General features: G+C 40.6%; 3 protein-coding genes across 6 annotated transcripts in view; 1 reads left to right on the top strand and 2 right to left on the bottom strand.

Moving 5' to 3' along the window:
• Window positions 1-438: 438 nt before the first annotated feature.
• On the bottom strand, window positions 439-1,698 carry Him (Holes in muscle). The gene is made up of 2 exons (XM_017146926.2): window positions 1,111-1,698; window positions 439-788 (listed from the first exon to the last, which is right to left on the bottom strand). Exons 1-2 carry the CDS (start codon window positions 1,375-1,377, stop codon window positions 483-485), a joined length of 573 nt encoding a protein of 190 aa, XP_017002415.2. The 5' UTR covers window positions 1,378-1,698; the 3' UTR covers window positions 439-482.
• Window positions 1,699-5,960: 4,262 nt separating this feature from the next.
• On the top strand, window positions 5,961-6,759 carry Hesr (HES-related). Its single transcript, XM_017146907.3, has 2 exons — window positions 5,961-6,263; window positions 6,323-6,759. The coding sequence occupies exons 1-2, from the start codon at window positions 5,970-5,972 to the stop codon at window positions 6,602-6,604; spliced, it is 576 nt and encodes a 191-aa protein (XP_017002396.2). The 5' UTR covers window positions 5,961-5,969; the 3' UTR covers window positions 6,605-6,759.
• A 1,709-nt stretch (window positions 6,760-8,468) lies between these two features.
• Frq2 (Frequenin 2) overlaps window positions 8,469-21,921 on the bottom strand; it is a 30,657-nt gene continuing 17,204 nt past the window's right edge. For 3 of the 4 annotated variants that reach the window (XM_070218671.1, XM_017146956.3, XM_017146958.3), the window contains 7 exons: window positions 20,831-21,060; window positions 13,602-13,626; window positions 12,981-13,029; window positions 12,160-12,249; window positions 12,018-12,096; window positions 10,840-10,928; window positions 8,469-10,777 (listed from right to left, as the gene is read on the bottom strand). In XM_070218671.1, coding sequence (XP_070074772.1) covers window positions 10,610-10,777; window positions 10,840-10,928; window positions 12,018-12,096; window positions 12,160-12,249; window positions 12,981-13,029; window positions 13,602-13,626; window positions 20,831-20,894 — 564 coding nt within the window. In that variant the 5' untranslated portion in view covers window positions 20,895-21,060 and the 3' untranslated portion in view covers window positions 8,469-10,609. The remainder of the gene's footprint in view (window positions 10,778-10,839; window positions 10,929-12,017; window positions 12,097-12,159; window positions 12,250-12,980; window positions 13,030-13,601; window positions 13,627-20,830; window positions 21,061-21,921) is intronic. The other variant, XM_070218672.1, reaches the window with a different exon arrangement.

Below are 21,921 nucleotides of genomic sequence, written 5' to 3'. Positions count from 1 at the left end.
AATCAGAACAGGCAGCACGAAGGCAAATTAAGAGTATCCCAAAATAGAGTCAGAGCAGATGGAGTTTAAACGAATAAACCATACCATACAATGCATAACTTACCGTAAACCGTAAATCGTAAACCGAAAACCGCATTCAAAATTCCCAATACGGCTAAACAAAATTAAATTGGTGTCACATGTTAAATGAATAAAACGAATTTTAGGAAATCTGCCAAAAACGACTTTCAATGGGTAAAAGGGTAAAAGTCCAAGGTTATGTCCAAAAAAATCTTTATTATTAAACTATAGTTAACAGGAAAAAAAAAGTAGGTTTTGTAGAGGCGTGGGAAAATGGAAGAGCAGCGCGATCATCACACAGCAGCAGGAATAATACCAAAAGCATCCTTACAGCTAAACCCTAAGACTAGTCTCAGTTCCCGGATCTCTCTCTCTCTCTCTCTCTCTCTCTGACTTCGGAGAGGTGGGGGGGAGTCCACCCCCTACCAAGGTCGCCACACCACCAGTCGCTGCTGGACGAGCTCGGCCAACTGGCGCTGCCTCTGTCGCTTTCTCTCGAAGATCTGGTGGCGAATTTTCAGCAGGATGCTATCACGTGGCGCCGTCCCAGCTGAACTGGCGGCAGTGGCAGGCGAGGAGGAGGAGGATTGCTGGAGCTGCTCTATGAACTCCATATCCATTTCGTTGGGCGGCGTTGGAAAGTGATCCTTCTTCCGATGGTCCTGCTCCTGGTCGTCCATCTGATCGGCAGCCATATTGCATTGATATTGCAGCTTGAAACGTTGGCGCTAAAAAGTGTAAGTGAAGGAAAAATCAATTTTAAGAAAATTTTTTTTTATTTAAATATCTAGTACGCGTCTCCAAATTATTTCCAAATTTAGGTTTTTTGTTTTAGATTTTTATGTGAATCCGTTCTGTTGGATTTTAGCTACTTCCCGTTTTTTTGTGCACACTTTTATATAGTAAACTTTAAAAAACTTAAGTTTTGCAAATGTCAAGACTTCTTGTTTAATTTTCCATTTTCCAATCCTATGGATTTCATTCGATTTTTAATAAACTCGATTTTAAACGTTTCCTGTACTTTGTTTTTTATTTTTTTTTTGTGCTCACCTTCTTGCGTGCCGCATTCTCGGCCAGAAATCGGCAGAGCTGCTGCAGTTGCTGCTCCGCCAGCTCCTCCTTATCCTTATCGATGGGATTGGTGTGCTGATCTTGATCCTGCTCCTGATCCTGATCCTGTTCCTGCACCAGTTGATCCTCCAGGCGACGCTGCCTCTGGCGCTGCTTGATGGCCGCCTGCACCTTGCACCTGGTGGCCGAGCTCAGGCTGAGATCCATGCTGCGTTGCTGCTTCAGTATCTTGTAGATGACGCCCATCGAGGTTGGTCTTTGGTCTGGTATTATACTATATCTCCGATATGCGAGCGCGTCGGGCTGCGGCCAAAGACTGTCCCTAGCCGCTCGCCCACCACGTCATTTTATATGTGGCACGGCTCTCTTACGGTTTTGTTTTGGAGACCCAAGAACCAAGACCGAAGACTCTCCCAAAAGATTAAAAATAAAACATAACTTGTGGGCCCATGTGTTTCCTTCTTCTTCTGCTTTTACTTTTGCTGGTGCCGCACATTGCGCGCCAAACTCGAAACTCCGACTCGAAACTCCAACTACAGGCCGTCCGCTTTATGGGACATTGCTCAAGTGGAGTCGATTCGGTTCTATTTTCTGCTCTCATTACAATGCCTTTTAACAGCGCACACAACACATGTGGCAGCGCCGAAAATAGACTCGCTCCTCACACAGCTGCAACACTTTCGCTGCACCGACCGCTGCAACATGCAACATCGGGAAATCGGGGAGTCGGGGAATCGGCATCAGCGCATGTGGCCGTCGCGCAGTCAAAGTCTCATTCCCATTTCCATACCCATCTCCTTCTCCAAACTCAAAATCCGGGTCCTTCTCCTCCATCATATCCATTCCCAAATCTCGAACCGAATTTTTTCATAGCAATCCGCTACGAGAAACCGCATGTTTTGGCGCCTGTTTTCGATTTGACAGGGTAGCTGGGGTATACCACACACATATACAATTTTAAATGGCGATCTAACGATCATTATTTGGTAATTTATATATAATTAATTTGGTATTTAATATGCGAGTTTTTAATAATCAATATTTCTGTATAATGATTTTTTTTATTAAATGTACCATTTAAAACTATTATATTACCACTTATTATATCTTTAATCCAAGATGAAATCTTCTAAATTGATCCGGCTTTAATCGATATTGCTTAATAAAAGATTCAGTAGTAGTAGTTTAATTTCCAGGATGTCCTGACAGTTTTTGTTATTATTTTATTTATTTTTTAAAATTAGTCACTTTTATTTTTAAAGATAAAGTCCAAAAACTGTCACGACTGACATGCCGAAATGCCCATATTTCATTACAGATTTTTTAGAATATTTAAAAAGTACATATTTTAGGTGCACAGAGAAAATTATCAAAAGTTTTAGGTGCGAAACAAGGGGTGAAACATTTTAAAAAGTAAAACGCTTCATACAAATTTTATTTTACTTTGAATTTTAAAAATTTTTTTTAAAACGTTTTTATATGAAAACGGCAGCTAAAACGTTGTATAATTTTCTCTGTGTGGTGTATCTCAAAACCAATAAATTAACGAAGCCAGTAAATATTTCAAACGCATTTATTTATGATGTAATCTAATCAAAGGAAAAATTTCCATTTTTCTAACTCCTTGAAAGTAATAATAATTTCCTGGGCCTCCATCAAAAGCAGGGTACTTCTAAGGGCGGGAATCTCCCCAAATGCATCATCGGCGAAGTCAACAGAGTCGTGTAGAGCGTCATAATCGTAGTGCCGCAAGATGGGATCCGATGGGATGGGATGGGATCGTATAGGATCGGCAACGGAATACATATTATAAATAGCGCCTGGGAAAAAACACTTTGCAGCGGCAACTCATCTGTGTGTGCGTGTCTGTGTCACGGCATGCACTTGAACTCTGCATTCACATGTTGTGTGTGCAATGCAACTTACTCCCCATCCCTCTCTTTCTATCTCTCTCCCTCCATCCCTCTCACTCGCACCCCGGTACTCGTACTCGTACTATCGCATGCCTGACGTGCCTGCGCCTGGCCCTATATATATACGCATATATTATTGTTGGTCTCTCGGACTCTGATGTTTTATTTGGACTTCAAGATGTTTCAGAGTGCACTTCAAGTGCGTTACAATTTGCGTCTATTTTTGGCCGCTTGGGAATATCTCGAATAGAATTTGGGCGGGGGAGGGGGTTGTGGTAGGAAAACGGGAGTGGAGCGTACAAAATACCCAGATAACGGGGATTTTTATAATGTATATCATTGCCCCGACAACCCCATCCCCATATCGCCACAAGATGGGGCATAATTGAAACATTTTTAATGGGCAACTTTATGGGCGTTTCAGCCCATTGTCCATGGAATTAGATCCGCCGCCAGGGAAAAGGGATGCCTGATTGTCGCAGTGATAAGCGCACAGTGGGCCCAGTTGCCAGAGGAAAAACAATAAAAGTTATTGGTATAAAATCTCAAAATTACCCTTTAAAGTGATAGATTAAATACCATAAAATTTAAATATGATACATGTTATAATTTTTGCAATAAAAAGTATTTAATAATAATAATCCTTCAAAGTAATTGATTAAATACGGTACATACCACAGTAAACAGATAGCTTAAAATACAACATATTTTTTTCACTTTTTTATTTATGATTACCACTGTGCCCCCAAAGATCCCTTCTCGAGGGCCCGATTTGCGCGTGCGACTTCCCCTTCCCGCCGTGTAGAAGACTCTCCTTAAGTGTGTCTGTTCTTGGATTTCATTGGGATATACTACATACATAAATGTTCGTTAGCCCCATTAGCCGAGGATTGTGGACTAAAACGTCTGTTACAAATGTAATTTCGATACTCCACTCGGGGGAGGGAAACTGAAGCCCTTCTTCACTTGACTCAGATCTCGGATCGCTTGGCTTCACTTGCCTCCTTATCTGTCCTCCAAACTCTGGGGACAATCCTTGGAGTGACAATTAGCTGTTGGCCTGGGAAAACATTTCCCACAACTTCGGTCGATAGGGGGAATAATCTTCTGGGGGCTCTATTCGTAGAAGCGAAACGAAACGAATCGAAGCGAACCCAACAAGTGCAAGGTCCCTGTCCCCTGAGAGGGTAATAAAAATATGTCTCCCTATACCACCGTTTGTCCCGGGCTAATCGATACTCGATACGATCCATAATTTATGTGCTACGCGTCTATTTCTGGACTTCCGCTATTCTCCTCGAATCGCAGTCAATGGGGTTCTACAAGCTTGGTTTTGTGAAGTCTGGAATCTGGTTATGCGATCCCTGTGACCCACTGAAGCCATGCGTTGAATGCCCAACGCGTCGTTGAGCGCGAAAAGTTGAGAAGCTGTCGAATGTCACGCGGTATGCGGTGGGCCCCCCGAAGAGCGCGCCAATTTCCCATTTCCATTTTCCGACGCCCCACCTCCCCACCACCACGCTTTATTTCCCACGCTCCCAGTGAAAAGTGAAAAGTTGAAGGGGGAAGCCCTGACAAGTTGTCAGCGGGGCTGTTAATGAGCTGCGTGTGTTGAGTGAGGACGTGATGAATCTACACTGCCTAAGTAATCCCCAGGTTCTCGAAGTTCGGGCGAGAGATCACAACAAGAGATCTTGTAATCTATGTAATAAAGCTGAACTACTCGAGAGGATTATCTTGAAGCAATACCATATCTGTAAAACCCGAATTTCCAAACTACAATTTGCATTGTAAGACTTTTGAATTTTATTACGATATTAACAGCCTAAGTTTCTTATATCATTTACAATAATATCATTTATATCCTTATATAACCTCTTTTGGTGAGGGTATTTTTGCGCACGAGCAGAACAAACAGCGATGAGCGATCAAAGTTCTCTGGCACACAACATGTGTCGACTCCTCCCTTAGGAAACTTTACCCCTTTCCCCGCGTTTAATAGCTTGCCTCAGCAGCTTGCCGCACTCGCGTGCACCATCGAAAGTGGGAGCCGAGCGTGGGAAAGCCGCGCTTGCCGCAATCTCAAAAGGCCTCTCTGCAGAAAGATCAACAAAAACAAGGCGATCTGTGATGCTTCAGCTGAAGCCGCGCGGAAGCCACCGCAGAAAAGCCAAATAAACAGAGAAGCCCCCGAGAACTTCGAGAATTCTTCTCCAGCTGTATAAGTTGTATAATAGTCAAATGCACAGAAAAAATATTTTATAGGCTTAAAAAAAAAATAAATAAATTAGAATAAAGAATAAATATATTTTTTAAAAGTTTTTTTCAGAAACACCTGTTAGTTTTAAATATTTTAATTAGTTTGAAGAAATTTAATCTCAAAAATAATCTTTCAATTAAATAGATATTTTTTTATTGTGCAAATATTTGGTGGCTATCAAAACCGGATGTGGTCTTCCCCCGCTGCACCGGACACCTCTTAACCACCCAAGTGACCGGTACTCCCCCTGGTTCACGATCCACGATCCCTGGGCAAATGGAGTAAACAAATGTGGACGAACAATTATGCCATCGACACTTTTTCCTCAATGAAGCACGCATCTGCGGACGCGTCGCTGCTTTGATTGCAGAATTGCTGTCAGAAATCGGAGACGATTGGTGCAAAAAATGTTAGCGAAGACTAAAAAGTACCTCGCAGCTAAAAAATAAAAAACTTAAACAATTATAAAGGAAATAAAAAGGATTCCACTGAAACTTATAACTCAGCTTAAATATAGAGATATAATTTTTTAATTGCCAAGAAATATTTATTAACTTTATTTATTTTATTAGTTACCTAAAATCATAATTATGGTTTATTTAATAAGTTTACAAAATGGTTTCACATTTTCTTTCCATAAAACCAATACGCCCAGTACTCCGCTAATGGGCGCATATCAAAGCTGGCGCTGCTGCTCCACTTCGCTGTTTGCCATTCAGTCGCTCGAGATTCGGAGGACGAGTTGGGCCAGGCTTACGATGTCGAGTCCCAAGGAGCAGGAGAAGGAGCAGGAGAAGGAGCAGGAGCCGGAGAAGTCCCATGGACCGAAGGCGGGGGCCATGTCCAGGACGCATCAGTATCGCAAGGTGATGAAGCCACTGCTGGAGAGGAAGAGGCGGGCGAGGATTAACCGCAGTGTGGAGGATCTGAAGAATCTTCTTAAAGAGATAACCCAAATGGTGAGTGTTTGGTTCTAAAATTTTACAGAATATTAGATTAAAATATTCTATTTATTCAGGACGCCGAGACATTGGCCAAAATGGAGAAGGCCGACATTCTGGAGCTGACCGTCCATCATCTGCACAGGCAACTCGGCAATTCTCCGGCCACGCCCATCATCACCGCCTCCGCCTCCCGAACCGAGCATATGGCAATGGAGCGCTACTGGAGCGGCTTTCGACAGTGCGCCCTCGAAGTCTCGCGATTCCTGCAACAGAACAACTTTGACCTCAACGAAAGATTCGTTGAGGAAATGGAGCAGCTGGTGCCCGCCGAGGCCTTCCTCTGGCGCCCTTGGTAGCTATAGTAGGGGGGTTTCCAAAAAAAAAACGATCCCTACCTCACCATTTTAAAATGGACCTAACCGTATTATTGCTCTGGGTTAGCTGAATGTGTAAAAAGTTTAGCAATAGCTTCATACCCTCATCATTCACTTTTATTATGTGTAAAAAAAAAAAAAAATATAAAATTAAATATCTTCTAGAAATTTATCTTATATTTTCTTTTTATTTTAATCGTCAAAAATTAAAGATTTTAGATTTGAACGCTAATCGATTGCGAATTAAATTACGAGCTCAGCAAGGTATGACATCCCATATTTGGACACTTCGCAGCTTTGTTATGGACAAAATACAGTTTTTATACCCTTGCAGAGGGTATTATGATTTCAGTCAGAAGTTTGCAACGCAGTGAAGGAGACGTTTCCGACCCCATAAAGTATATATATTCTTGATCAGCATCACAAGACGAGTCGATCTAGCCATGTCCGTCTGTCCGTCCGTCTGTCCGTCTGTCTGTTTCTACGCAAACTAGTCTCTCAGTTTTTGAGCTATCGGGACGAAACTTTCGCAAAAGTCTTCTTTCTATTGCAGGTAGTATATATGTCGGAGCCGACCGGATCGGACAACTATATCTTATAGCTCCCATAGGAAGGATCGGAAAAAAAAACTTTAAAAAATTCTAGCTTCGGTGTTTTTGAAATATTACCTTCTACTTTTGGGGATGTTATTTTTTAAATATTTCTGAATTTCGAATTAATTATTTAAATCGGACTACTATATCATATAGCTGCCATAGGAACGATCGGAAAATTAATGGAAAAGTAATAGGAAATAAATACTAGTTTCTTTGATTTTTATTGTATTATCTTCTACTCTAGGATATGACTCTGTTAAATATTTCCGAATTTCAATTTTAATTTGATCAAAATCGGACGACTATATCATATAGCTGCCATAGGAACGATCGGAAAATTAATGAGAAATATTAGAAAATTGAACTTTTTTGCGATTTGTTAATTAATAGGAATGATCTGCAAGGGTATATAAGCTTCGGCTGGCCGAAGCTAGCTTCCTTTCTTGTTTCTTTTCGCAATAATTCCAAAAACTTGTTAATTATATGTGTGTATGTAGAATGTAGAATGTGTAGTGTGAGAATGAGTTGCCGCTTGTGTTTTTGTTTTATTTGTTTAGAATCGATTTAATTGTTAATAAACATTGCTTAATGCATTCGAATGCTAAATTAAGTATTGCTTATGTTGAAGTAAGGATTTCTTCTGTTATCTTTTCAGTATCGTTAACGTCATCAATGTAGTAGCTTAATAGGTACCAAAAAAAATACATATCAATAGAGTAGTCGACAAAAGATGTTTTTGAGTTTGAGATTATCTTTAAGCTTCCTATTGGCCTTTATAGCATAATACGTGTGAGTGTCTGGCCGTGAGTATGGGATTTTCTTAGAGCCTAAGTCCGATTTTCTTTTTTTTAGGGTTTTCAGGGCTCTCAAACTTTCTGCCCTTGTATGTACAATATATAAGTATGTGGCTCACAATAATTTAGAGTTCGAGTGTAAGAAGCGCGAAAATTGATTGTTGCTGCAGTTTGTTTTAGTTTGGTTTTCCATCGACCTGTTGATTTGTATCTGTTGCATATATGTATAGGTATATTCATAGTTTCGTATATATATAGATATCAATATCTTCTCAGCTTCGCTTGATTTTATTTTATTTATTTCTTCCTTTTTGCTTTTTTTTATTTTTCGACGACAGGAAGGCATGCAAACTTGTGCAGTGTAGGTGTGGTGTTTTCTTAAATTCAAATCGTTTCCAACAATTAATCTAGGCAAAAACAATTTGCAAATTGCACAAGTAAAATACAAATGGGGACTTCTATATAATAATAGATGTATGTATAATTATCATTATTTGTGTGTGTATATATATATTTATATATATTTCTCTCCCTATATGTATATATTTAAGTGTGTATATCAATTTATTTGGCCATTATCTAGGTATATATTTAAATACGAGTGTACAACTAGAAATATGTATCGGGTGCTGGGCAATCAAAACAGTATGGCGGAAACCTCGGAATCGGATTTTGAATCGGAATTTCGGTGTCAGAGAGGATGAGACAAGCATTATCTAGGGCCGATCCAATCTGAAACCTCAGCGACAAAGCAAAAGTCTTTAGATTTTGGATTTTGGTTTTGGTTTCTAAGCAGGAAGCAGAATTTAAGTCCAAACCTAGGGAGTTTTCTACAAGGCAACATTATAATTGGGGGACTAATGCATTATGAGGGCGAGGTGAGTAAATAGGGATAATGGTAAATGGGTTCTTATAAACGTGAGTTCAGTTAACCGGCTGCAGGAGAAAGTTCCTTTACAAAGTTCTTCTTACAAAGTTCTTCGTTTACAATCTAAAGCTGAACCACATATAAAATATAGAAATTATTTTAGCATGGTGATTAGATGGCTCTCCTTTCGAAATCGAAATAGAAGAAGGAGCAGCTCATCAAACGAAAAGGATAACCGAAAAGAGAATAATGTGTGTATCAGAGAGAGATGGAGCGATAGAGAGAGAGATAGAGAGAGAGAGTGAGTCGATGATTGGGGCGATAGTTTTTGGTTTGTTTTGGTTTTTGGTAAGGCATTGGAGGGGATTAGATTCCCCCATACGATACGATATACTTTCAAGCTCTGGTGAGGTGTAAAACCAAGTACAAATACAAGTAGGAATACACAATTTGATATTATCGTTGCTCTGATAAGGCATGCACAATAAACACATAGAAAAGGGTTAAAGTTCTATCAAAGATTCTTCTAAGAGTCTACTCCTCTTGTCCCTCGAATGCTTGTGATGAAATCCTTGGGTGACGGAGTGAGGAGAACCATTCAATGGTCCATAGCAAAATCAGGTTGATTGTCAAGCTCAATGAGGGGTGTTGAAGATTGAAGAATGGAGAATGGAGACTGAAGAAACGGAGGAACCAAGAGGAGTACTTAAGCCGCATGCTGGTTATCGCTACGTTATCCACATGCAAGTGTGTCCACAACTTTTTCAGGACTTCCAGAGTTATATCCGGATTATCTGATTATCTTGAGAGTAAGTAGGTCTGTGTGTGGTGTGTCGGTGTGTGGAGTCTTCAGCTTACTATAGTTGTAGCTTCAAATTTCGATTATCAACACGTTCGATTATCAACAGTTAGAGCTGCTGGCCCGGCGAAAAGAAACAATCGATCGACACGTCATCGTCGATAAGCCAATAGCGAATTAGTATCGGTATATGTATCCGTATATAAGTAATGTTTAAATATTATGTATTATCCATATTTAGGTAGAGTAGCTGTTTTTTTGTGGGTTTCGCAAAAAAATTCCAACTATTCGCTGGCTATCGCTATGACTATCGCTTGGCTAACGGCACTTATCGATAGTTGTCAATTTGAATTTGTCGTTTGCTTGGCAAGCATTTCAATAAAAATGCCTAAGATCTTTATGGAGCAAGTGCCTAATAGTCAATTTAAGTAGGTTTTCTTTTATTTTTATACCTATATTTAACCATACTTGCCGCACGCACATTAATATATATATATATATATATACTATATATATTGTATATTCAGTATGTTTTTAGAAAAAGCGTTTCTTTGACCTAAATTGGTGTTCTTTTCTTTTCAATTAGTTTGCGATTTTTTTTCTTTTAACCATTTTTTGTTTGTTTTTAAGCTTTATGCGGCTTGGCTGTTGTTAATTGAATTTGTATGTAAATATGCGTAAATAATTTGCTATTAGTTGGAATTTCACTTAAGACGAGTGTGTGTGTGTGTGTGTAAGGGGGAGCGGGAGGATGGGGGCTAGCGAAGTACCCCCCCCCAAAAAAGGTCAAATGGCATATGGTACACGGGTTTTTGGGCGTGCTTGTGGGGGGGTTCGATCTTCGGATCGCTGATTCGTGTTCTCCTATCACCGTCACTATCGCTCCCTTCCCGCCCCTCCGAATCCGAATCTGAACTACAGGTCCCGCGGTTAATCACCACCTAAACTTAACGCCTGCACTATACGTGGATCAGCTTTACTGCCCTCGCGGAACTCCTCGAGCGTCAGGCGATCATCGTGGTTCTTGTCCATCTGATCGAAGATCTTGTCCACCCGCTTCTGCGGCGTATTCTCGTCCTCCGTCTGCTGCTGCTGGCCCTGCAAGCGAGTGTTCACTGTACTGTACTGTGGTCAAAGCAAAAGCGAAGGCGAATACTTACTACCATCTGGTAGATGGCATCCACTATGTTGTACATCTCCTCGCGGGTTATGTAGCCATCGTTGTCAACATCGTACAAACGGAAGGCCCCTGTTGAAATGTTTAATGGTCAATATTAGTAATGGAATCAAACTTAGACTACCTAACCTAAGGCTAAGGGTTAGTACAAAAATGGATAGCAATATCGATATTATCGATAATTTTTAAATTCAGCTAAATAATTTAATTTTACATTTTTTATCAAGAAAATGCAAGTATTTCCATGTTTTTTTTAGAACGTAAAGGATCAACATTGAACTTTATTTCACTTTAATCCAGGTAAAATGTAGATCGATTTTTATACCCTTGCAGAGGGTATTATAATTTCTGTCAGATGTTTGCAACGCATCACAGTGGGGCGAAAAAGCCGAAAGTCTGCCTTAAATCAGCGGAGCCCTATAGCGATTATCTTTTGATGAGGTATTGTTAAAGGCAATTAAGTATATAAAAAAACATCATAAGGTGAATTTTTTTAGTGAAAATTTGTTGTTGTAGGAAATTTTTAAGAACAAAAAAATTGTTTTTCTAAGAAAACAAATAAAAAAAAATTACTTACAGGGTTCTAAGTTTCCCAATTTTTTTTTTTTAATTTAACTTGATTTTTGAAAAAAACCAATTATTTAAATCGGTCAATTATATTTGATAGCTGCCATATACTCATAAAAATATCTTTCTACATTTTAGAAAATCGCCCTAAAAAAATTTTGGCCCTTAAACTGAGAAAAATTTTCAATTTTCACGACAAATTTGCCATAAATTCAAGGCAGGTGGCCATAAGAAAATCTTTTTTGGCGAATTGGATCGGACCACTATATCTTAAGGCTCCCATAGGAATATTCAAACAAATATAAGACAATTTATTGTAATTTTGTAGGAAGTAGGCGTATTGATTCTTGACAACTTAAAACGAAAATTTAAACAAAAACACTGAATCTGGAATCCCTGGAACTGCACCGAGTGAGCATTAAACTATAGGTATTTACTTTATCTGCAAGGGTATATAAGCTTCGGCTGGCCGAAGGTAGCTTCCTTTCTTGTTTTCAATAACTTTTAAGACGTAAGCATATATTTTCAATGACACATATTTTGAGTTTTCCTTATCGATATTACCGATACTATATATTTTAACCATTTACTTACAGTGCAGCTTCTCGTCCAGATTACCGCGTGATGTTATGGACAGGGCCCGAATGAACTCCTCGAACTCAATGGCGCCATCCTGCAGATTCGCATAGATATAAGTATATAGAGGAGACATCTAATCTATTGTCACCATACTCACATTATTCTCATCGAAGACACGAAAGACCAGGGAGGCAAACTTGCTGGGGTCTCCGTCGGGGAAGAATTGCTTGTAGATTTTGATGAAGCCCTGCGGGGAGAGAGCGAGAGGGCACAAGCAGCAGACAGAGACGGGAGATGGGGCGGAGGAGAGAGGAGAAAGCGGTTAGACAAGTAAATGTTTGCTATTGCCATCGACTGGGGTTCAGTGGAGTTGAGTTGAGTTGAGTAAGCAAGTGAGAACTAGACACATAAAATAGCATTAGAGTGAAAATTTCGAAATTCTCCAGTTAAGTGAAATAAACGACTAGTGGGTGGTGTTTTGACTTTGACTTTGGCTTGGTTTGGTTTGGTTTGGGGGGCGATAAGGTATGCTTTCGTATATGGAATATGTAAGTGTAAGCTCAGCAAACGGAAATTTATGGGGCAAGTCCTCTCCTCCGCTCAGGACGAGAATGCAGTTTATTTGCTGGCGTTGCAGCTCTGAATCGAAATACTTGTGAATGTCAAATCAATGAATGGATTACCCCGCCTCCGGACTCCGAAGTCCGAAGTCCAAGGTCCAAAGCCCGGACACATGCATGTATCGTACAACATGTATTTATTTTATTCATGCCACAAAAGTCAGCCACAAAAAAGCACCGAACGTTGAAAATAGGGACAAACCGCATTTCAGGATTTTCGGGGCGGTGTGTGGCTTAAAAATAAATGTGTGTAAAATGTATGCAGTTTGCCGGATAAGAGGATTCCGTTTGTGGTCGGTTATGATGAAAGCCATGACGATGATGATGATGATGATGATGATACGGGAGGGGTACTCACTTGTTCGGTCAGCAAGCCATTCGGACAGTCTTTGAGAAAGCCCTTGTGCCTTCGGTGTGTCAGAGGTCAGAGATCGGGATAGCGGATAGCATAGCACACAGAGAGTTCACAGGAAGAGACAGCGGGTGTATAGAGATAAATAGATTAGCATAAGGGGACAGATAGAAAGAGAGAGAGAGAGAGAGAGAGTGGGAGAGAGAGAGAGAGGGGGCCAGAAATAATATAGATCAAAAATTAAATTAAAAACCAATAATTGTGGCTGCCACACAACAAATGAAAGATAAATATTGGCCCCGGAAAATGTTTACCTCCGGGAAAAACTCACTCGCACACGCTTTTGCATTTTAAATTGTGTTTACATTTTATTTCGTGCTGCCATTGCCATTAATTTCGAACTTTTCCTCGCGCTTTCCCCATTTTCCAACCGCAGACAGCAAGATCAAATTTGCTGCAATCCCACCATTAATTATGGCCACACAAATGCAACGGCAAATGAAACATTTAATTCCAGGACGCGTAATCGAATTGAACGAGAAATTGCAAAATGCCCGAACACAAAGGGAAAAAATCGAACAAAAATCGAAAAAAAGGGAAAAGGGAGAAATCCATGAAAATGCTTACCATTGACGAATTTCCTTTTCAGTGACTGCAAAGAGAGGGAGAATTTCCAGATTAGTTGAGCAATTGCAGATGGTAACAATAAAGCAGCGGGCTAAGCGGCCGCACTTAGTTGCGCCTCAAGGGTCCCAAAGGCTATCATTCTTAATATCAACATCAAGCCAACACCCCGATATCAATCCCATACCATCCTATACCATCCCATTCCTCTTATCCCGCACTCAAGTGCCTTCGCTGAGCCGCTGAGTTATGGCGGCTTAAGTTGCTCTAAGGCTAGACTGCCCTTGGAGATTGATGGCGTTCACTTGACAGGCTTAGCGGACACGTCCCCCCATTCTCCACACCCGTGTATCAGTGCTTTTCCCGATGCTGCTGATACCCGCGCCACGCTGCGTATGAGTAATATGCAGGCGCAATTTACGACCAGTCATAGGGAAGTGCATCAGCCACGGTGAGTGCACAGCTCATTTAATAAATCATTTAATTAATTACAACCTTTCAGGGCTACCTTTACGCGGCGCAAAATGAATGGAGTTATGTGTACTATCTCCAATGGCGCATAACTCACATGGAGCCATTTCGTAATCTAATAGGCTAAGCCATAATTTCAAGGACTTTAAGTGGGAAATTCAAAGCATCAGTAGTTCGTATAACTATGCAGGGGAATAAGTCACCAAGCGGTCACACTATCCAAGCCTATCTTGCTTTGGTCACACTGCTTTATAATACGAGGAATTACATTTTAAAGAGAGCTTTATTTTGCCATTCTAATTACTTGAACTTGAGAAACGATTGCTTTAACTTATAGGTCTTCTTTTCCCTCGTGCATTCCCATTTGGTCCCAATAATCATAGTCAACTTTCAGGCACGTGCATAGGCCATAGGATTTGACGAGGAGAAGTGGGCTAAAAGCACTTTGAAAATGAAAAACAAAACGGCACAAAGCTGCTGATGAAGATGAGCTTGGCCGGCTGGATGATGAACGGGGGGCTACCTCCGATAGGTAGACCTTTTTTTGTTCAGGCCCCGCGTTGGGCGCCAATTTTTAACTTCAGCTGCGCTGCACGCAATTGAAATTGGCCGCATATATAAGATACGTATATAAGTAAGGATACGTGTGTGTATATCTGAATAACCCAGAGATTGCCCCGCAGGCTTGTTAAAAGTCTGCGCACGCCAACGCGTCGGCTAAGTAAGCTCCGAGGAGCGTTATCCTTGCGTTATCCTTGTCGCTGTCGATGTCGGCCGACGACTTTTACTGCGGCTACATGAATAATACATATCGCCGGCTGATGGCGGATGGCTGACGGTGCTTGTACTGGTGTTTGTGCTGCGCCGGCAGCAGTAAAGCAAATTAGTACATAGACTGCCGCCAGGACTGGCGAAAATATTTCGATTTAAATGTTTATTTGCACAAGGCGGCAGCGACGGCGGCGGCGGCACAAGCTGTTTGTGGCCCGCAGCGTTTATTCAATCTTTTCCCTTCTTTTTTTCGCTCCCGTTTTATTTTTAAGCCGCACAAAAAGAGCCGAAAATGCCGCCAGTTTGGCCTTTTTGTATTTACTTAATTTAATTTTTAAACTGAATTAATTTCAACTTTTCATACGCAGTGCTGGTGGTGGTGACACACAGCAAGGACCTCCCGCTGGGTGTGGCCACATGCTAATTAATGAATGGGCTAACCCCACCCATCCTTTCTGAAAAGAAAAGTGGGGGAAAACGAGAAGTGAACTTTAAATGAGCTGCGAGCTGCATGCGGGCCAGGCACACACTCACACTCGCACTAGCACTCGGAAAAGCACAAGGACTGTGCGTGTTTTTTGGCCACCAACTCGACAGCCTTGCAGCCAGAGCACCAGCACCGCAAGGATGTGCGTCGTCCCCATACAGTTCGGCTCAAATATTTACCAAACTTGATTAGATCCCAGCGATTCCGAGGCGGGGCAACAAGTGACCTCGCTATATACTCGGCTTAACCCTGGGCACACAGCCACATCGCATGTCTGCGGTTAACCCCTTGGTGGCCTTGCACGCAACTGAAACGCAAGCGCTCACCTGGGGGCGGGGGGTTACGCCCCCATTTCCATTCCCCATCTCAATTCACCACCCCCATCCTTTATCCTCCATTTTCCCAGGCTCATACTCATAGTCATAGTCATACCCATAGTCATAGTCATAGTCATAGTCACACACACCCAGAGCATGGACAAATTGGCCTGGCAACTGGCGAGCAACTAGCCACAGACACAGATCCTATCTGAAATTGGTTCTCGGAATATGGCCCAGATGCCGGTGCATTTACCCACTAATTAATCACGATCATATCTGAAATGAAGTCTAGGAATTCCACGTACGAACATATGAGGCCGCTACACAGCGCAGAACTATCACAGAATTAGTCATCCTAATAATTCATTTTAAAGAAGAGATTATAATTAATTCATATGACAGAAGGTGTTCTTAAATCACTTTTCACTTCTTAAAGAATGCAATAAAATAAAGAATCTCCGCAAAAGTATTGTTGCCTACTTTTAGACACCCTTGCTAGCCTTTTCTTAATACACATAAATTGAATAGTATTCTTGCATTTTAAAACTGACAATTAGACGTTGAGAGTTATGGTTAAATAGTTGAGATTCTTTATCATTATTTTTTAAATAGTAAAAAATCACTGAGGTTCAAAAATTACTTTTCAAGATGTCTCAAAGTATGCAATAAAAAAAAGAACCTCAAAAAATATTGTTGCATACTCTTAGACACCCTTTCCTAATGCACATACTTTGAATCCTATTCTTGCATTTTAAATCTGACTATAAGAAGTTGAGGGTTGTGGTTATATGGTCGAGCTTCTTTAACAATAATAATTAATTTTTAAATTGTAGGAAATCACTGTGGTTCAAAAATCACTTTTCAAGATGTCTCAAAGTATGCAATAAAATAAAACAAATATTGTTGCCTACTTTTAGACTTCCCCATTAGTGATTTCAAACCTCTGGGGACTCCTTCAAAAATGCACTCACAGGGCACAAAGTACCCTTAACCCATTTGAGCAACCCTTTGCCGCTACTACCTGATTGGATTTGCTCTTTTGTCGTAATTGCCTGCTGCATTGCCACCCATTGCAGCCCGATCGTATGGCATATTAGCTGTTCAGTTTCCATTGATTCGATTCATTGCCGTGATTGAGTTTGCCTACGATTCCCCACTCATTGTTCCCGTATTTTGCTGAAACATCGCTGCCAGCTGAAGTTGACTCAAAGCACATCATAATTTCCCATCGATTGGCAATTTTCTAATGTCGTTATATGGCAATGCGCCCAGTTTCAGTTCCAGATCCCCTTTCGCCCCCTCTGCTTCTGTTTCGGGTTCTGTTTCCCTGGCGAATCGCTTTCTGTTTGTTGCTTTATCAATTTGCGTCTATAAACGAGCAGCAGCCAGGGAATGGCAGCAACAGAATGGAACAGAACCGACTAACTGAGTCAATGAATGGACGACTGATGCGAAGGGGGGGGGGGGGAGGGGGGGGAGGGGATGGGTGATGGGGTGATGGGGTGCCCACTGCCGGCACCATTAGCAAATTATACACAACATGTGTGCACAGTGGGGCTGGGCTGCCAGGACCAACACAACGGGAAATGGAGACTCGGCCTCAGACCTTCGATCGACTTCTGATTTCTTTTCTTACACTCAACGAAACTTATTTTGTAGATATAAGATAAATGCACACATCACCAAAACTTTGGGAAAACATTGTTATTATTATCGAAACTATCGGAAGAAAAGCTTGAAATAATATCGACTTGAAACCATCGATATTATAGAATCAATACTGTCAAAAATGATCGATCTCAAGCTGCAATCGAAAGCGATCTTACATCATAGGTATAAGATATAAGATATAGATATAAGACAAATGCACACATCACCAAAACTTTGGGAAAACATTGTTATTATTATCGAAACTATCGAAGGTAAAGCTAGAAAAAATATCGACTTGAAAACATCGATATTATCGAATCAATACTGTCAAAAAATCGAAAGCGATCTTACATCATAGGAAATAAACGTCTAATTATAAAAACTAGGTAAAACTCTGAAGATTTCAAATTTCTTAAATCTTAAATAGAAGAAAAAAGGCCAATCTAAAGTTTATTGTACGTTTAAAATATCGTAGTTTTCTAAGAAATATACCCAAAACTACTTTTCTCTGAAAAGGTACAACAAATTACATGGAAAATTGATTACTTGCTGAGCTATTCTAGATTATTATTAAAATATCTTTAAGCTTTCCAAATCACTCGATAAGAAAAGTAGCTATACCCCCAAATAATATCTTTTTCTCTCGCAGTGCTGCGCCTGCTTGTCCCTCGCTGTTCAGCTGTGTTCTGTTCTGTTCTGCTTTGCTTGCTGCTTGTACACATTTGATTTCCACTGCTAAATGCCAGACAAAATGTCAGGACAAGCTGAGTGCTCCCTTAACCAGCCGCCCACTCAATCGAATACCAGCCAGAAGAGGGGAGTGAGGGGTGAACAGGAAGCAGGGAACACAACAAGTGCAATAATAATTTCAACATTGAAGTGAATTTTGAGTGCCAGCCAATGCGTGCGAAATCAGCTGGGAACTGGAGGAGGAGGCAACAGGGCAACGGGGCGGATGAAAATGCGAAATTGTCGGGCAGTGGGTGTTACAGGACATGGCATCCTTACCCAATCCTCGACAGCAACGGCGCTGTCTGTTTGCATAGCGAAATGCATGTGCCAAAGCCAAATGAATGCGGTTCCGAATGCTATGGCAATATGACATTGCTGCAGCGTGTCGTAAGCCAGGGGTGTGGGTTGCAGGGGAAGAGGGTTTTTCTCCCTTGGCAAGGGTCGTGCATTTTAGTTTTATAAGCGATTTGGCCCCAAGTCCCGTACCGCCATTCCCTTCCATTCTGCGACTGTTTGCCGAAGCGTAAAACAAACAGAAATTGACATGAAAGCCATGCATGCTGGGTAGGGGGTGAAGAAGGGGTAAAGAAGGGGTTAGGGAGGGGTAGAGAAGGGGTTAAGAAGGGGTTCCGAAGGGGTGGTAGAAGAAAAAAAGGGTGCAGGCAAATAGCAAATGGAAAGCCATGTGCCGAGCTAAGGGGCGGCGAAAAGTAATCAAATGTTGCACACATTTCAACTTGTTATTCTTTCCCCCGCCAACCACTGAGCCATTGCACTCTAATGCGTCCTTATTGGGTTGCCAGTCCCATTTCCCCTTGGGGAGCTCCTCTTTGTTTTTCAACTCCTCTCTCACTCCTTTCAATTACCCACTTTATGGCAGAGCAATTAAAGTTAAGTCCGAAGTTTAAGTGTAATTTGGGGAATTTCTCGTTGAATATTAAACTATAAATCCAAATATTTACATACAATTAAAAGATAAGCAACGTTGTTTAGCTAATAAGCTCGTTTGTATGCCAAATTCAAAGCTAATGAATTAGTTGTCCTATTGTTTGTGCACTCAAAACCACATTAATGAACCGCCCAAAAGCCAAAACGACTCTTTCAATTTATTGCCATAAAATGGAGACTCAGCTGACCGCTAATCGGAGACCAAGTTGTTCAATAAAATTGCGAATAATATGAAAAGCCCATAAAGGACACAACTTTAAACTTACACATATGCCAGTGAAGTAAGAGGAAGAGTATAAAAGGAAGGGGGCAAAAGTATTGCCTACTTATGTGGGCACTCGAGGCAATAAACAATAAAAGAAACCTCTTAAAGCCCATATAGCCAGGCGCTTAAACTGCAATCGAATGGAGGAGCCTCCAGTGGAGGAGTCTCCGATGCAGGACTCAACCAGCAGGAAGGACGAAGGACGAACATACCTACACACATAGTTGTTGTCCCCTCAGGGCTCTCTGGCATGTGCAACTATTAGAAAATATAAAACTGTATGTGGAAGAAGGGGTTTCTCCATATATACACACTCACACACGCATGCGGATGTCCAAGAGAAATTACATAAAAAATTAAATGGAACACAAGCCTTCGGGGGGCCATGCGCCATGTGCCCAGCAAAAGGAATCGAAGAGTGTTCAACGACCGAATGACCAAGCGACCAAACGTCCAAACAATTTTGCAGCATTTTGCGGCAACTAAACAAATTAGAAAGTTCACAGTTTTCCCTGTGACATCTTAAGGCTTCAAATTGCTGATATTTCAGCTGACAGCCTGCAATTGCAATTTAATTGAACTGTCTTAATCGAAGCTCTTTAAGTGCTCATCTTCTGACAAAGACATTTCTTTCTTTGGCAGCCAAATTAACTTGGTATTTACATAGGGTTTCATATTACAGCTAATGGCCGCTTGAAATTAGTTTAAATTATTATTTAATTGAGATATTTAATCATCTTTTTAAAAATAACAAATTCCCGTATATTTAAATGAATTTTTTTTTAATTCCCATAAATATAAATCCTAATATATTTAAGATTACTTTAGAGATACTGTTTTAAAATGACTTTTTAATTTTTATATTTTATATATATTTAAGCTTATGTTTTAAATTTAATAGAATTCTTTCATTAATAATTATAGACGAGAACTATTTTAATAAATAAATTTTTTAATAAATTCCCATGAATTTAAGTAAATATCTCTTAAAGAATAGGGATATAAATAATGTTTTAAAACAACTTTTCAACTTAGCTAATATTGCTTAAAAAGATTTAACATATAAATAAGCCTTAAAATGTAATAGCGTTTTATTTATCAATCATTAAACGCTTGAGAAATATTTAAATTCGTGATTTATATTTAGAAATAATGCATTATAATTAATTTTTAACTTCTTTTACTAATAGCCAAAAATACTATAACTCTTTTTAGACTGATTAGCAGGCAATTGAATTATTCCCCCCGGCTTTTAATGCGTAAACTATACAGCGTTGGGGTATTTCAGCTAAGTGAAATGGAGTTTGCTGACCAAATCCGAGAAATAATGAATGGCCAGTTGCGGGGAAAATGAAAATGATTCAAAGGATTGCAGCGCGAGAACTTTCCAGCTGATATATGATGGCAACGGGGACATTACCGGAGCTGCCAAAAAGGCTTTCAGGCGACCGAACCGAACCGACTCGTAACTCATTCCCGGGGACGGGGAGTTCAAGGCTGTCAGAAACGCACCCGTGATTTGTGGTACGCAGCCAGAGATATGTAAGTGCTATAAGTACTATAGGGCAGATGGAATGACGATACTCACAGTATGTGTCCGTTGTCAGCCGATCGATGGTGTCCTGCTTCAATTTCGAGTTCTTCTTGCCCATGGCGAAGGCTGCTCCTGTTTGCGATGTCGATGCCGCTGTCGATACTCCTCTGGGTTCTCACTACTTTCCCTCCGACTGACTGACTGACTGACTGGCCAAGTGGGTCAGTGACAGGTGTCCTATATCAGGGGGAGCGTGTCTTATCCCGATTTGGCCTCAGTTCGATCTGCAAGTACAAGTGCAAAAGCAAGCAGATTAAAGATAGTCAACCCGAAAACTGCACCACCACCTGCCAAGGGTACTTTGATATTTAAGCACGTCAACGCTGGCCACCCACCACCCAGGAACCACCCACTCACCAACCCACCGCCCACCTCGAATATCACCGAAAACAAGGCAAAGAACAACCGCAACGACAACAGCAGCCGCAGCACAATGAGGGGGTGGCAAAAGCAGTGTCCTTCAGGTCCTTTAGGACCTCCCTTGTCACCCCAATCCCCAAGCCCCCAAACACCCACCCGTCCATCCGTCAGTGCGTCATTCAACTCAACTAAACTCAGTAGAGCCGAAACTTACAGGCCGCTTTTTGGGCCTTTATCGGACGAGACTCGCCCACAATTTCGGCCAATTTCAACCAAATTCCACATTTCCACATTTCCATAGACCGAAATAGCACTTCATTTTGGCAATATTGCTTCCTATACTAAATGCATTGTCCGCAATTTATGTAAAATGGTCACAGACTTACAATCATTTCGGGCATAGTTTCGAATTTCTTTAGCTGTGAATTTAAAGGATTTATTTTATTCACCTTTTTTTTAAATATTTAATGTATTCAATAAAATAGAACAGATAAATATCTAGACACTACTGCCAAAAAAATCTTTTCTAACTGAATTAAAGAAAGTTATTCTGAAAAGTAATGTATGTACAAAAACTAGTTATAATTTTCTAAATTAAATTTCAATGACTTGGGAAATTAATTGGGATTTAGGTATTTCCTTACTTTAACTTTAAAAATAAGAATGATCAAAAAACGTCACGTCCGACAACCTGGAAATCAAGTGATATTTGTCGCGTCCATATT

Source organism: Drosophila takahashii, chromosome X (genome assembly GCF_030179915.1).
Source record: "Drosophila takahashii strain IR98-3 E-12201 chromosome X, DtakHiC1v2, whole genome shotgun sequence".
Classification (NCBI taxonomy): Eukaryota; Metazoa; Arthropoda; class Insecta; order Diptera; family Drosophilidae; genus Drosophila; species Drosophila takahashii.
Note: the sequence above shows the minus strand (reverse complement) of the source record. Positions and strands in the feature narration are given on the sequence as shown.